Here is a 13,202-nt window from a genome sequence, read left to right as displayed (position 1 = left end):
AGTCTAAAAAATGTTTTCAAACTGTTAAAAAAAAAAATCACAAAATAAATAAAAATAAATAAATAAAATATTAAACCAATAAATCCGTATATTTATGCAGAAAGAAAAAAAGTACACATATTTGGAATCGCCGCGTCCGAAACAACCCGATCTATAAAACTGTCACACTAATTAACTCCTTCTGTGCACACCATAATAAAAATAAATAAAAAACGGAGCAAAAAACTATGCTTTTTCATCATATCGCCAAACAAAAAGTGGAAAAAAATGCGATCAAAAAGCAAAATGGAAATAAAAATGGTACCGCTGAAAACGTCATCTTGTTCCGCAAAAATAAAGCCTCCATACAGCTCCATCAGCCGAAAAATAAAAAAGTTATAGCTCTCAGAATAAAGCTATGCAAAAAAAATATTTTTTCTATAAAATTGTTTTATTGTGTAAAAGCGCCAAAACATAAAAAAATATACAGTAAGAGTAGTATCGCTGTAAACGTACTGACCCGAAGAATAATGCTGCTTATCACTTTTACCACACACAGAACGGCATAAAAAAAACCCTCAAAAAACAATTCCTGAATTGTTGGTTTTAGTTAATTTTACCTCCCAAAAAATGGAATAGAAAGCGATCAAAAAAGTCACGTACCCAAAAATGGTACCAATAAAAATGTCAACTCGTCCCGCAAAAAACAAGCCGTCACATGACTCTGTCGGCCGAAATATGGAAAAATTATAGCTCTCAAAATATGGCGATGCAAAAACTAGATTTTGCAAAAAAAAAAAGCGTCTCTTAGTGTGTGACAGCTGTCAGTCATAAAAACCCGATATAAATCTGGTATCTCTGTAATCGCACCGACCCGAAGAATAAAGTAATCTCATCACTTATACCGCACGAGGAACGGCGTAAAAAATAAATAAAACCAATTCTTCACCTGCTACTGATTTGTTTATTATGTCTTCCAAAGATCGCAGTAAGGCTCTGCTCACATTTATCCTGTGCTCTGCGCTGAGCACTTACACCAGAGTTTCTGTGTAAATCTCTGAAATACGTGATTCAGACGGAACCCATGACGGAAGATTCCCTGAAATGAGGCAGATATAGGCCACTGTGGATGCCGTCTGGCCTGTGATCCCACGGTGTCAGTTTTTTTAGGCGTGCATAAAAGTGCGGTTGGCCACAGTTTTGTGCACTTCTGAAAAAAAGGACACCGCTAAACAGAGGCCAGACGGAGTCCAGAGTAACTCTGCTGCCTCATTACAGTGAATGGATCCCGCAGGGGTTTCATCTGAATTACATCACTTGGAAATTTAGATGGAAACCCCGATGTAAGTGCTCAGCCTAGAGCGCCGGATAAATGTTACGTAAAATGTTCCCAATAAAAGCTTCAACTCAGTCCTCAAAAAAAGCTAGTCCCCACTCAGGTCCATCATCTGTTAAAAATATAAGGGACTTCCAAGTTACTGGTAGCAGAAAGGCTCTGGAAAAGCGAAATGGCCCTTGCCCCCCAAAAGAAATTAAGAAAATGTTGTGCTCCCAAATCCAAATGCCTATTCTACAATAATTTGTTCTCCCATTGTCAAATAGCCCTCCGTCCCTCCCAGATCTCGCCGTATGGCTAAGTGGTACGATACAGCCACATATGGGGTATTGACACTTTTAGAAGAAATTGTGTGACACATCTCGGCACCATTTTTACCCATTGCCCTGTGTGAAATGTAAAATCTGAGGGTAAAACCTTTTTTTTGTGGTAAAAATATAATTATGTTTTCTTCACTGCCCAATGGTATAAATTTAAAAATTAAAAAATACTCACTACTTCCCTAGATGAATTCCTTGAGAGGTGTAGTTTACAAAATGGGGTCACTTGTGGGGGTTTCTGCTGTTTCGGCATGTCAGCGACTCTTCAAATGTGACATGGTGTCTGCAACCTATCCCAGCCAACATAGTGCTCCTTTCTCTTCCGAACTCTGCCGTACACCAAAGCAGTGGTTTTCCCCCACATATGGGGTATCGGCGTACTCAGGAGAAATTGTACAACAAATTTCATGGTGCAATTTCTCCTGTTATCCTTATGATAATGCAAAATTAGGGGATGAAAAACATTTTTTGTGGGAAAAATTTGAAAATTTTATTTTTACGGCTCAATATTATAAACTTCTGTGAAGCACCTGGGGGTGCAAGGTGCTCACCACACATCTAGATAAGTTCCCTAAGGGGTCTAGTTTCCAAAATGGTGTCACTTGTGGGGGATATCCACTGTTTAGGCACATTAGGGGCTCCCCAAATGCGACATGGTATCCGCTAATTATTCAAACAAATTTTACATTCAAAAAGTCAAATGGCGCTCCTTCCCTTCCGAACCCTGCAGTGTACCCAAATAGTAGTTTTCCCCCACATATGGGGTATAGGTATACTCAGGAGAAATTGCACAGCAAATTTCATGGTGCAATTTCTCCTGTTACCCTTATGATAATGCAAAATTAAGGGATGAAAAACGTTTTTGCGGGAAAAATGTGAAAATTTTATTTTTACGGCTCAATATTATAAACTTTTGTGAAGTACCTGGGGGTGCAAGGTGCTCACCACACATCTAGATAAGTTCCCTAAGGGGTCTAGTTTCCAAAATGGTGTCACTTGTGGGGGGTTTCCACTGTTTAGGCACATCAGGAGCTCCCCAAATGCAACATGGCGTCTGCTAATTATTCAAACAAATTTTACATTCAAAAAGTCAAATGGCGCTCCTTCCCTTCCAAACCCTGCCGTGCGCCCAAACAGTGGTTTTCCTCCACATATGGGGTATCAGCGTGTTCAGGAGAAATTGCACAACAAATTTCATGGTGCAATTTATCCTATTACCCTTATGATAATGCAAAATTAAGGGATGAAAAACGGTTTTGTGGGAAAAAAACAGTGGTTTTCCCTCACATATGGGGTATCAGCGCACTCATGAGAAATTGCACTATAAATTGTGTATTCCATTTTTTCCTGTTACCCTTGTGAAAATAAAAAAATTGGGTCTAAAGTAACATTTTTGTGAAAAAAAGTTAAATGTTCATGGTTTTCTTCCACATTCCAAAAATTCCGTGAAACACCTGAAGGGTTAATAAACTTCTTGAATGTGGTTTTGAGCACCTTGAGGGGTGCAGTTTTTAGAATGGTGTCACTTTTGGGTATTTTCTGTCATAAAGACCTCTCAAAGTGACTTCAAATAAGATGTGGTCCCTAAAAAAATGTTTTTGTAAATTTTGTAGGAAAAATGAGAAATCGCTGGTCAACTTTTAACCCTTATAGCTACCTAACAAAAAAAAATTTTGGTTCCAAAATTGTGCTGATGTAAAGTAGACATGTGGGAAATGTTATTTATTAACTATTTTGTGTGACATATCTCTCTGATTTAAGGACATGAAAATTCAAAGTTTGAAAATTGCTAAATTTTCGCCAAATTTCCGATTTTTTCACAAATAAACGCAAGTGATATCGAAGAAATTTTACCACTATCATGAAGCACAATATGTCACGGAAAAAACAGTCTCAGAATCAGGGGAATCCGTTAAAGGGTTCCAGAGTAATTACTTCATAAAGTGACAGTGGTCAGAATTGAAAAAAATGGCCTAGTCACGAAGGCAAAAACAGGCTCTGGCACGAAGTGGTTAAAGCTAGATAAATCCTCTGGTGAACAGCAATCTTCAAGTCTGACCATAGATTTTCAATTGGATTAGAGTGGGGTTTGACTAAGCCACTCCAAAACATTTACACGGTTCCCATTAACCCCTTAACGACCGCCGATGCGCCTTTTAGTGGCGGTCGTTAAGGGTACTTATTGCTCAGCGCCGCTTTTTATTGGCGCTGGGGAATAACAGTATACTGCTGCCCCGCGGCCGAATTGCCGGCTGGTGTCAGCTGTATATGACAGCTGAGATCCTGCAGTATTATTGTCCCTTGCCGGTTTTGAAGCAGATCTGGGTCAATTAACCCCTTAAATACTGCTGTCAATCATGACAGCTGTATTTAGGTGGTTACACGGGGGTCTCAAGACCCCCTTAGTAACCATAGGACACCTGTGATGAGATTCGCGGGTCCTGATGGTAACCATGGTACCTTGAGGTCATGTGATGATCCGAGGGTATGGTGGCCTGTGGGACACTGACAGTGTATGAGACCAGAAATCAAAGTGAAAATTATACATGTCCCACAGTGGGACTAAGTGAAAAAGTGAAAATAAGTAAAATAAAATATGTAAAAAAGTAAAAAAACACACAAAAATGCGCACATAACTCACAAAAATTTGTTTCGCTACACAATACGAAGCGTTTGTGATAAAACAAAACTTAAAAAAAGTACACATAATTAGCATCGCCGTGTCCGGAATGACCCGCTCTATGAAATTGGCACGTTATTTATTCTGTATGGCGAACACCGTAAAGAATAAAATAAAAAACAAGACAAAAATGTTGCTTTTTCATCATACTGACTCACAAAAAAGTGAATAAAAAGTGATCAAAAAGTCGTATGTAAAAAAAAAAATTGTATGAATGAAAACGCTAAACCATCCCACAAAAAACAAGCCCTAATATGGCTCGTTCAGCAAAAAAAAAAAAAAGTTACAGCTCTCAGAATACGGCGATGCAAAAACAAATTCATTTTTGTAAAATATTGTTTTTAGTCTGTAAAAATAGTAAAGCATATAAAAACTATATAAATCTGGTATCGCTGTAATTGTACTAACCCAACGAGCAATTCGGTCTTATCACTTTTACCGCACGGTGAACAGCACAAAAAAATAAAAACAATAACTAAATTGCTGTTTTTTGTTCATTCCGTGTCTCAAAAATCTGAATAAGGCTGTGTGCACACAGTGCATATTTTCTGAGCAGAATTGGCCCAAAAACGCTAGGGAATGCCAGCACAGTTAATGAGAATCCTGAAGTGCTTTGCACGTGATCAGGAATTTTCCTTTCAGGATTTGCTGTGCGTTTAAATCTGCAGCATGTCAATTCTTTGTGCGTTTTTCACCCATTGACTTCAATTGAGTCAGTCAAATTCGCAGCAAAAATGCAGATATAAAAATGTTTACGGATTTTCTGCTTATTTTTCTGACTCAATTGAAGTCAATGGGTCAAAAACGCACGAAAGAACTACTCCTCCCATCAGCCTATGGCTGCTGTCACTTATAGTAGCAAAAGAAGGCGCTGCTGATGGGAGAAGTAGTCTCTCATCAGCCTGCACCTGTGCTGACCGTAAATAAAAAAAAATAAAGTTGAAATATATAAATAAAAATGGAAAAAAAAAAACATTATAATCACCTAACACCAAATCCCCGATGCCCATATCACCTGTAAAAAACAAACAAAAAAACATATACTCACCTTAACCCTCAATCCTTGATGCCCAAGTCACCTGTAAAAAAAATGAAAAATAATAAACCACCATATCGCTCACTGTCCGCCATAAACCAGGTAATCCATAAGTGTCCCACGAGCATCGGATCATTTCTGATTTCTGTATCTGGCAGCCAGCGATGCACAATCGCTCCTGTAGTGTATGGCGCTGAGCTGCCGTGAGAGAGGTCACACCTGTTCATCAGCTTATGAGCTCTGAAGATCTCACTTATGGCAACGCCGCTGTGCGAGAAAATTCTGATTCAGAGGTGGTGCTGTAAGTGAGGTCGCCGGGGCTTATCAACTGATGAACTGGTGTGACCTTTCTCACTGCAGCTCAGTGCTATACACTGCGGGAGCAATTACACTTCTGTGTCAGCCTGCTGTCTTGTAGAGCAGTCACCTCAGTGACTGCTAATGTGACTGCTCTAGAAGAGACATCATCGTGGGACACTGGATTATGTCATCACGTCGGACAGGTGAGGAATATGGTTGTTTTTCACAGATGACAATGTCTTCAAATAGATTGGGCGTTAGGTGAGTATAAGGTTGCTTTTTATTTTCTGTTTTTACAGGGGACAATGGCTTTAAGTTATTAGGTAAGTATACTGTGCTTATTATTTTTAAATAAATGATTAAAACAATGTACACTTTTATTTCAAATAAAGGATTTTTTTTCAGGCAGTGTTTATTTAAAAACCTTTCCTATGGGGTTAGTAATGGGGGCGTCTTATATAAGCCCTCCATTACTAACCCGGGCTTCATGTCAGCTGCCAATACAAGGCTGACATGAACCCCAACCCTATTAACCCACTTGCCACCGCATCAGGGCAAGTGGAAAGAGCAAGGCTAAGCGCCAGATTTGATGCGCCATTTTTGAGGCCGCTGAGGGCTGATATTATTAGCCTGGATAGAGGGCCAGGATCCATGGCCCCTTCCCTGGCTACTAATATCAGCCAACAGCTGTTTAGCCTTTGCTGGTTAGATTTTCTAAGGGGCCCCTACAGCAAATTTTTCAGGGATCACCCTGTAATCTAGCCAGTATGATCTAAGCAAACAGCTGTGGGATGTTATTAATAGCCAGGGAACATTTTTGGCTAATGGTCCCTTCCCTGGCTAGTAATAACAGCCCACAGTGGTCGGCTTTCCCTCTGCTGGTTATAAAAATGACGCGGGAGCCCACAATATTTTTTTTATTTAATTCTTAATTTTATTTCTTTTATAAGAAATCCCATGCCCACTGTGCTTGTTTTTGCCGCTGCGTAAACTCACCCGCAGCATGTCAATTTCAGTAGTGGAGACACTAGTCTCCGCTGCAGATTTTGACCGACTTAAATGTCATTACATGCGGTGGATCTGCATGTACTGACAAAACAAGTGCGGCATTAAAATGCAGCATTTTGAAAGCAGCAAAAATACACTGTGTCCAAAGCGCTGCTGTTTCCTGATCGTGGGGACGCACCCTAAGCTGTGAGCTGTTATTAATAGCCAGGGAACATGTTGGCCTAATGGCACCTTGCTAAGCAAAAAATACCAGCCTTCAGCTGCCCCAGAAATGGCACTTCATATTTGAATGGGATTAGGGGTTGGTGTCAGCAGCTGTCACTGCCACCAAACCCTAGGTTTAGTAATGAACAGGTGTCAGCCAGACACCCTCATTACTAAACCGGTAAGTAAAGAGTTAAATAAACACACACACCAAGAATAAAACACTTTATTTGAAATAAAACACACAATCTTTAATCTTTTAAATTAACACAATATACTCACCCCAGGTCCGACAGTAATACAAGGGTTAAAGCGATGTAACACGTTTCTTTTTTCAAATATCTTTATTTAGCCCCAAAAAGCATTCATTGCTGTACAAAAACAATTTAAAAAATGCATGCAAAAACGTACGGTTTTTCCGCAGCGTTTTTCTGCAAAGAGATGCAGAAATTTCTGCAATCAAATGCTCAACATGCTGCCATAGTCTAAAAAGCGAATAAAAATTACTATGTGCCCCAAAATGGTACCAAAAAAATCTGCAACTCGTCATGTAAAAAATAAGCCATCACACAGCTCTGTTCGCCAAAAAATAAAAAAGTTACAGCTCTCAGAATATTCAGACGGAAAAAAAAAAAAACTTTTTATAAAAAAGCATTTTCACCGCATGATAGCAGCAATACCTAAAAAAAACCCTATATAAATCTGGTATAGCTGTAATCCCACCGACCCGAAGAATAACTCTGCCTTATCACTTGTACCGCAGGGAAAACGGTGCAAAAATAAAAATAAGAACTATTTTCGTACTGCTGTCTATTTGTTCATGCTACCTTCCAAAAATCGTAATAAAGCTCGGCCCACACTTATCCTGCGCTCTGCGCTTACATAGGGGTTTCCATGTAAATTCTCAAAAAACACGATTCAGACAAAATTCCCAATGGAACCACTTATGAGGCAGATGGAGTCACGTTGGACTGGTCTCTGTGCCGGCGGTGTCCCATTATTTTAGGCGTCCTTTTATTGCACAAGTGTGTGCGACCACAGATTTGTGCATGCCTAAAAAGATGAACACCACCGGATCAGTTGCCAAACGGAGGCCAAAGTGTCTCCAACTGCCTCATTCTGGTGGGTAGTTCCGTTGGGGTTTTCGTCTGAATCGCATTTTTGTGGGATTTACACGGAAACCCAAATGTAATTGCTCAGCGTAGAACACAAGAATGTGATCCCAGCTTTATACTAAAAGCAATCGAAAAAGATTATATACGACAAAATGTAACCAATAATTAGCTTAACTTATCCCGCACAAAACCAGCCTTAACTCAGGTCTGTTGTCTGTCACTGGAACTATAGGTATCCCACGTTACTGGTAGAACAAAGATTCTAGAAAAGCAGCATGGCTCTCGCCCCTCAAATAAAATCCAGTGAATTTTGTGCTCCCAAATCCCCCCCCTCCTTCTGAGCCACAGTGTGCCTAAACCACAGTAAGCGGCCACATGTTTGACATTATTGTTGTGGGGAGTGCGCACTTAACAATTTACGGGGTGCGTGTCTCCAAAAGCACAAGCTGGGAACAATGTATGGGGGCACGAAACTGGCATATTTGCAATTTTCCAGAAAAAAAGCCTGGCGTTGATGTTACAAAATAGTCAGTGCAGCCATAGATTAATTAATTGAGAGGTGCAATTTCTATAATCGTGTAACTTTTGGGGGGTTTCTGCAGTTCTGGCACCTTTGGGGCTCTGCAAATGTTGCCCACAAACTATTCTAGCAAAATCTGTGCTCCAAAAGTCAAATAGTGCTCCTTCTTTCTCAGCCCTGACGTGTGGCCTAACATTACTTTCTGACAACATATGGGGCATTACCACGTTCGGGAGAAATTGCGCAATAAATTATGGTGTCCAGTTTCACCTATTAACCCTTGTGTACCTGACATGTTTGCAGCAAATACAAAAATTTCATTTTTTCCACAAAAATTTCATATTTCCACATCTCAATGTTATAAAATTATGTGAGGCACCTATGGGTTCAAAATACTCACTACACCCCTAGATGAATTCCTTAGGCAGTGAAGTTTCCAATATGGGGTCACCTGGGGGGAGTTCTGCTGTTCTCACACCTCAGGGGCTCTGCTAATGAAGCAGTCACGCCCAGTGTGGGAAAGGGGAGGGAGCCTAGACATGAGGGAAAGGGGGAGTGGAGACCCCTAGGCAGATCTAATAACACCTTGCCTCCCCTACAGTCCCTATATTGGTTCCACACCAATCGCCGAGCAGGAAACCTACGCCCTGTATATCCCTAGAGCTAGGCCCTGAATAAAGAGGGGGAGGGGATGAGCACTGGTCAGTCCCCACGATAAACTAAAGACAACAAGGGAGACAAACAAAGGGGGAGAAACTTAGCTTGAGCAGACTCCAGAGAGATAGCACTAAACGTCCTCCCAGTGCACCAGAGAGGAAGTAAGCAGACTGCTATAGCTCCAAGCCTTCACAAGGGAACATGTGAATATTACCAGCTATCTCCTGCAGCAAACTTACAGTTTTTAACTCCCATGCAAGGGTGTGTCAATTTAACCCCTTTAAGACATAGGGCGTATTAGTACGCCTTGTGCCATCACCCCCGGTTCAGTGAGGGCTCCGGCGCTGAGCCCACACTGAACCGAGCACATGTCAGCTGATTCTTACAGCTGACATGTGCCCGCAACAGCCGCGCGTGGAATCGCGATCCACTCGCGGCTGTAAACATGTTAAATGCCGCTGTCAATCTCCGACAGCAGCATTAAACTAGCGCTTCCGGGAAGCGCGTCCTAAGCCCTGCCCATTGGCGACCCCGTCACATGATCGCGGGTCGCCGATGGGTGGTCATGACAACCCTGGGTCTGCAGCAGACACCAGTGGTTGTCATGAGCTGGTCGCTATGAGCGCCACCTAGTGGTCGGAGCTCATAGCACAGGACCATTTCTGCTGCATGCAGGGGATCTGCTCGTCCCCTGTATACAGCAGAGCCGATCAAATGAGTGCTGGGAGTGCTTCTTTAAGTACAACAATGTATTATGCCTGTTAGTAATCGACTGATTAACAGTCTATTAGGCCCCGAATGGCTAATATCCATGGCAGACAAGTGGGCCTATATTAGGGCCCTTGTTGCCATGAACACCTATCGGCATCTCGCAAAATGCACTGCAGGAGTGCCATGGGCTTGAAGAAGTAACCCCCTCAGTCAAAGTCATTAGATGATGTGGTCCCTATTGATTGCAACAACTAAGAGGTTGAACACCTGGAACCAGAGATAACTGTGTTCCCGTTTGTTTCAGCAGAATGTGAGGTCAAGGCCACAGCCCCACTATCAGTATTCGGTCAGTATTTTTTCTCAGGAGTCGGAGCCAAAACCAGGTGAGGAACAATCAGAGAAAAGGTATAATAGAAACAACCCACCAATTCTGTATTTATCACCCACTCCTGGTTTTGGCTCCCACTCCGGAGAAAAAATACTGACCGAATACTGACCAAATACTGATAGTGAGGCCGTGGCCCTACACTGACATTCGCTACAGTATCAGCTTCTTAAAAGTGTGGTGCGAGAACAGGTTCGGCCAGAGTTTGTTCACATATACATGCAAATTAACTGTGATCAGTCATAATCAAGCAATATACATCACAGACCATTAAGCAGCAGGGAGGCAGTACAGGACTTACTCTGGCTTGTTCGCGTAACTGATCCACAATCAAACGATCAACTCTTGAGGGCTTTGAACTCAACCTTGGGACTGAAACATTGTTCGTAGTGGAAACCTTCTTCCCAGGACAATGTTTCATAAGAAGAGATTCTGCCTGAATCAGATAAATACATCAATATAATTACATTAAAATAGCACATTATTTTTCCACAAGGAAATAAAACTACAGGGTGGGCCATTTATATGGATACACCCAAATTAAATGGGAATAGTTGGTGATATCAACTTCCTGTTTGTGGCACATTAGTATATGGGAAGAGGAAAACTTTTCCAGATGGGTGGTGACCATGGCGGCCATTTTGAAGTCGGCCATTTTGTATCCAACTTTATTTTTTTCAATGGGAAGAGGGTCAAGTGACACATCAAACTTATTGAGAATTTCATAAGAAAAACAATGGTGTACTTGGTTTTAACGCAACTTTTTTCTTTCATGAGTTTTTTACAAGTTTATGACCACTTATAAAATGTGTTAAAGTGCTGCCCATTGTGTTGGATTGTCAATGCAACCCTCTTCTCCCACTCTTGACACACTGATAGCAACACCGTAGAAGAAATGCTAGCACACAGCAAACAATAATTTACACTAGAAGGCGACATATGAACTATTTTATAACCATAGGCATTACAATGATACAAGGCAAGTAAAAATAAAAACAGAACTGTGGAGTTGGTAAGCCAAACTTCTGACTTTGACTCCGCTACAGATACAGCCAATAGTTTCAACAAATGGAATGTAATAAAATTGTGACACTTGGCCTTTTCTTATCATCATGTATATAATGAGGCTTCTTAGATTCAACATAAAACAAAGGAGAGTTGATTAACGATTTTCTATCACTAGAACACCCTCATTAAGGTGCTTTTTTAATGGGTGAATTAGATTGCAGTTCTTAAAATATATTTATATTATTAAACTTTCTAACCTTTCCTAAATTCCATTGAAAATAATAAATTAAAGGGAATCTGCAGATTAATAGCATTTTGAACCTGCCTGACACCAGCGTTTAGACCCCCACTGCCGTTGGGAAATTAACTTTATCCCCACGTCCCTAGTGTTTGGGTTTCAGTCACGGGGGAGGCGCTGGTTCAGTTACTGCTCTGAGTATAGAGAGCAGCGGCTGTAATCGCGCCCCCGGAAGTGACTGACACATCCGACCCTAATGATATGCTGCTGTCACCACTATACACAAAGCGGTGACTGAAATCCAAACACTACCTGAGAGAATAAAGTTAATTTCCTCTAGGCAGTGGGGGACTAATTGCTGGTGACAGGCAGGTTCAGAACGCTATTAACCTGCAGATTAACCCCATATCTGCAGATTAATGGTGTTTTTTCATGTGACAGGTTCCTTTTAATTATGCAATATTAATAACAGCGAATACATATTTTTTAAGGCAGGAGTCAGAGTTGATACACATTTACCGACTTAACTTGAAACTAACAGTGACTCAAACTCTACGACTCCACAGACCTGAGTAAAAGATATAATCCACAATCAGCAGATTACTATGGACACCCATAATGCTAGATGCAGGTATGGTACAAGGAAATTATACAGTGTCTATTAGATCTCTCTCAGCATTTGTCTATGAGGAAAATACAAATCAGGGATTAGGCAGCCCCGGCAGTCATATGCATGCACTAAACAATAAAAGGAGACAGTTACAATGACTCTGCAGTTAGATCTACCAGCAGAAAGTTATAAAGCAGGATGAGCTCATCAAACTGATATATGTAAGCTTGTGGGAAAATAAGGCCTCATTCACACATCCTTTTTTGATTTCTTGTACGTGAAAACAAACAGACCGATTTTCATCAGTGTTTGGCAAGTGTGACTGTTTTTGCCATTAGTAATTTTCTCATAAGGGAAAAAAAATAGCAAAGCTTCTCTTACCCATTACAATGTTAAAAACAACACACAGATCGCACTTGCTCACTGTCCAAGATTTTAACAGACCTACAGCCTTGAATAAGTGATTTTGATCAGTCACTTGAATTAAAAATGGGCATGTCTCTATAATTTTTTGTGGATATGTGATCCGCAAAATAACACTGATATGTGAACAGCACAATAATGGGTAAAGTGTTATCTCTGTGAAAAACATGGATGGCACACGCACATGGAAAAAGGACATCTTAAAAGTCCTAAGTAAGGCTATGTACCCACGATGCAGAAATGAAGCAGAAATTTTCTGCAGCATTTCTGCATCTCCCTGGCAGAAAAAATGCATGCAGATTGTGCATGCGTTTTTCCTGCAGAATACATGCGGATTCACATGCGTATCCACATGCGTTAACGCATGTGTTTCCGCATGCGGACTGACAAGCACTTTCCAGGCGATAGCATCACTTGGAAAGTGCTTGACAACTGGGTCACACTATATAAATCCATGCAAAAGGCATGGATTTATATAGTGTGACCGTAAAAATAAAAAAATAAAGCTATACTTACCCCCGATCCCCCGCCGCGTGTGCTGTCGCGCTTCTTCCGGGTTGCCGGCACATCGCGAGACAGCCTGCGGTCACATGACCGCGACGTCATCTCAGGTCCTGGAAGGAGAAGCGCTGCAGGGGCCGCCGGACAGGTGAATATGAACTTTTTTATTAT

At 41.1% G+C, this 13,202-nt stretch overlaps 1 protein-coding gene across 1 annotated transcript in view; it reads right to left on the bottom strand.

The window, feature by feature from the left end:
* MEIOC (meiosis specific with coiled-coil domain) overlaps nt 1-13,202 on the bottom strand; it is a 68,385-nt gene that overhangs the window by 2,611 nt on the left and 52,572 nt on the right. The window contains exon 5 of the mRNA XM_073681556.1: nt 10,553-10,687. Coding sequence (XP_073537657.1) covers nt 10,553-10,687 — 135 coding nt within the window. The remainder of the gene's footprint in view (nt 1-10,552; nt 10,688-13,202) is intronic.

The sequence above is a fragment of the Phyllobates terribilis genome, unplaced genomic scaffold, assembly GCF_046119375.1.
Source record: "Phyllobates terribilis strain yellow unplaced genomic scaffold, ASM4611937v1 Scaffold_5__5_contigs__length_657084704, whole genome shotgun sequence".
Taxonomy (NCBI): Eukaryota; Metazoa; Chordata; class Amphibia; order Anura; family Dendrobatidae; genus Phyllobates; species Phyllobates terribilis.
This window is presented reverse-complemented; position numbering and strand designations above follow the sequence as displayed.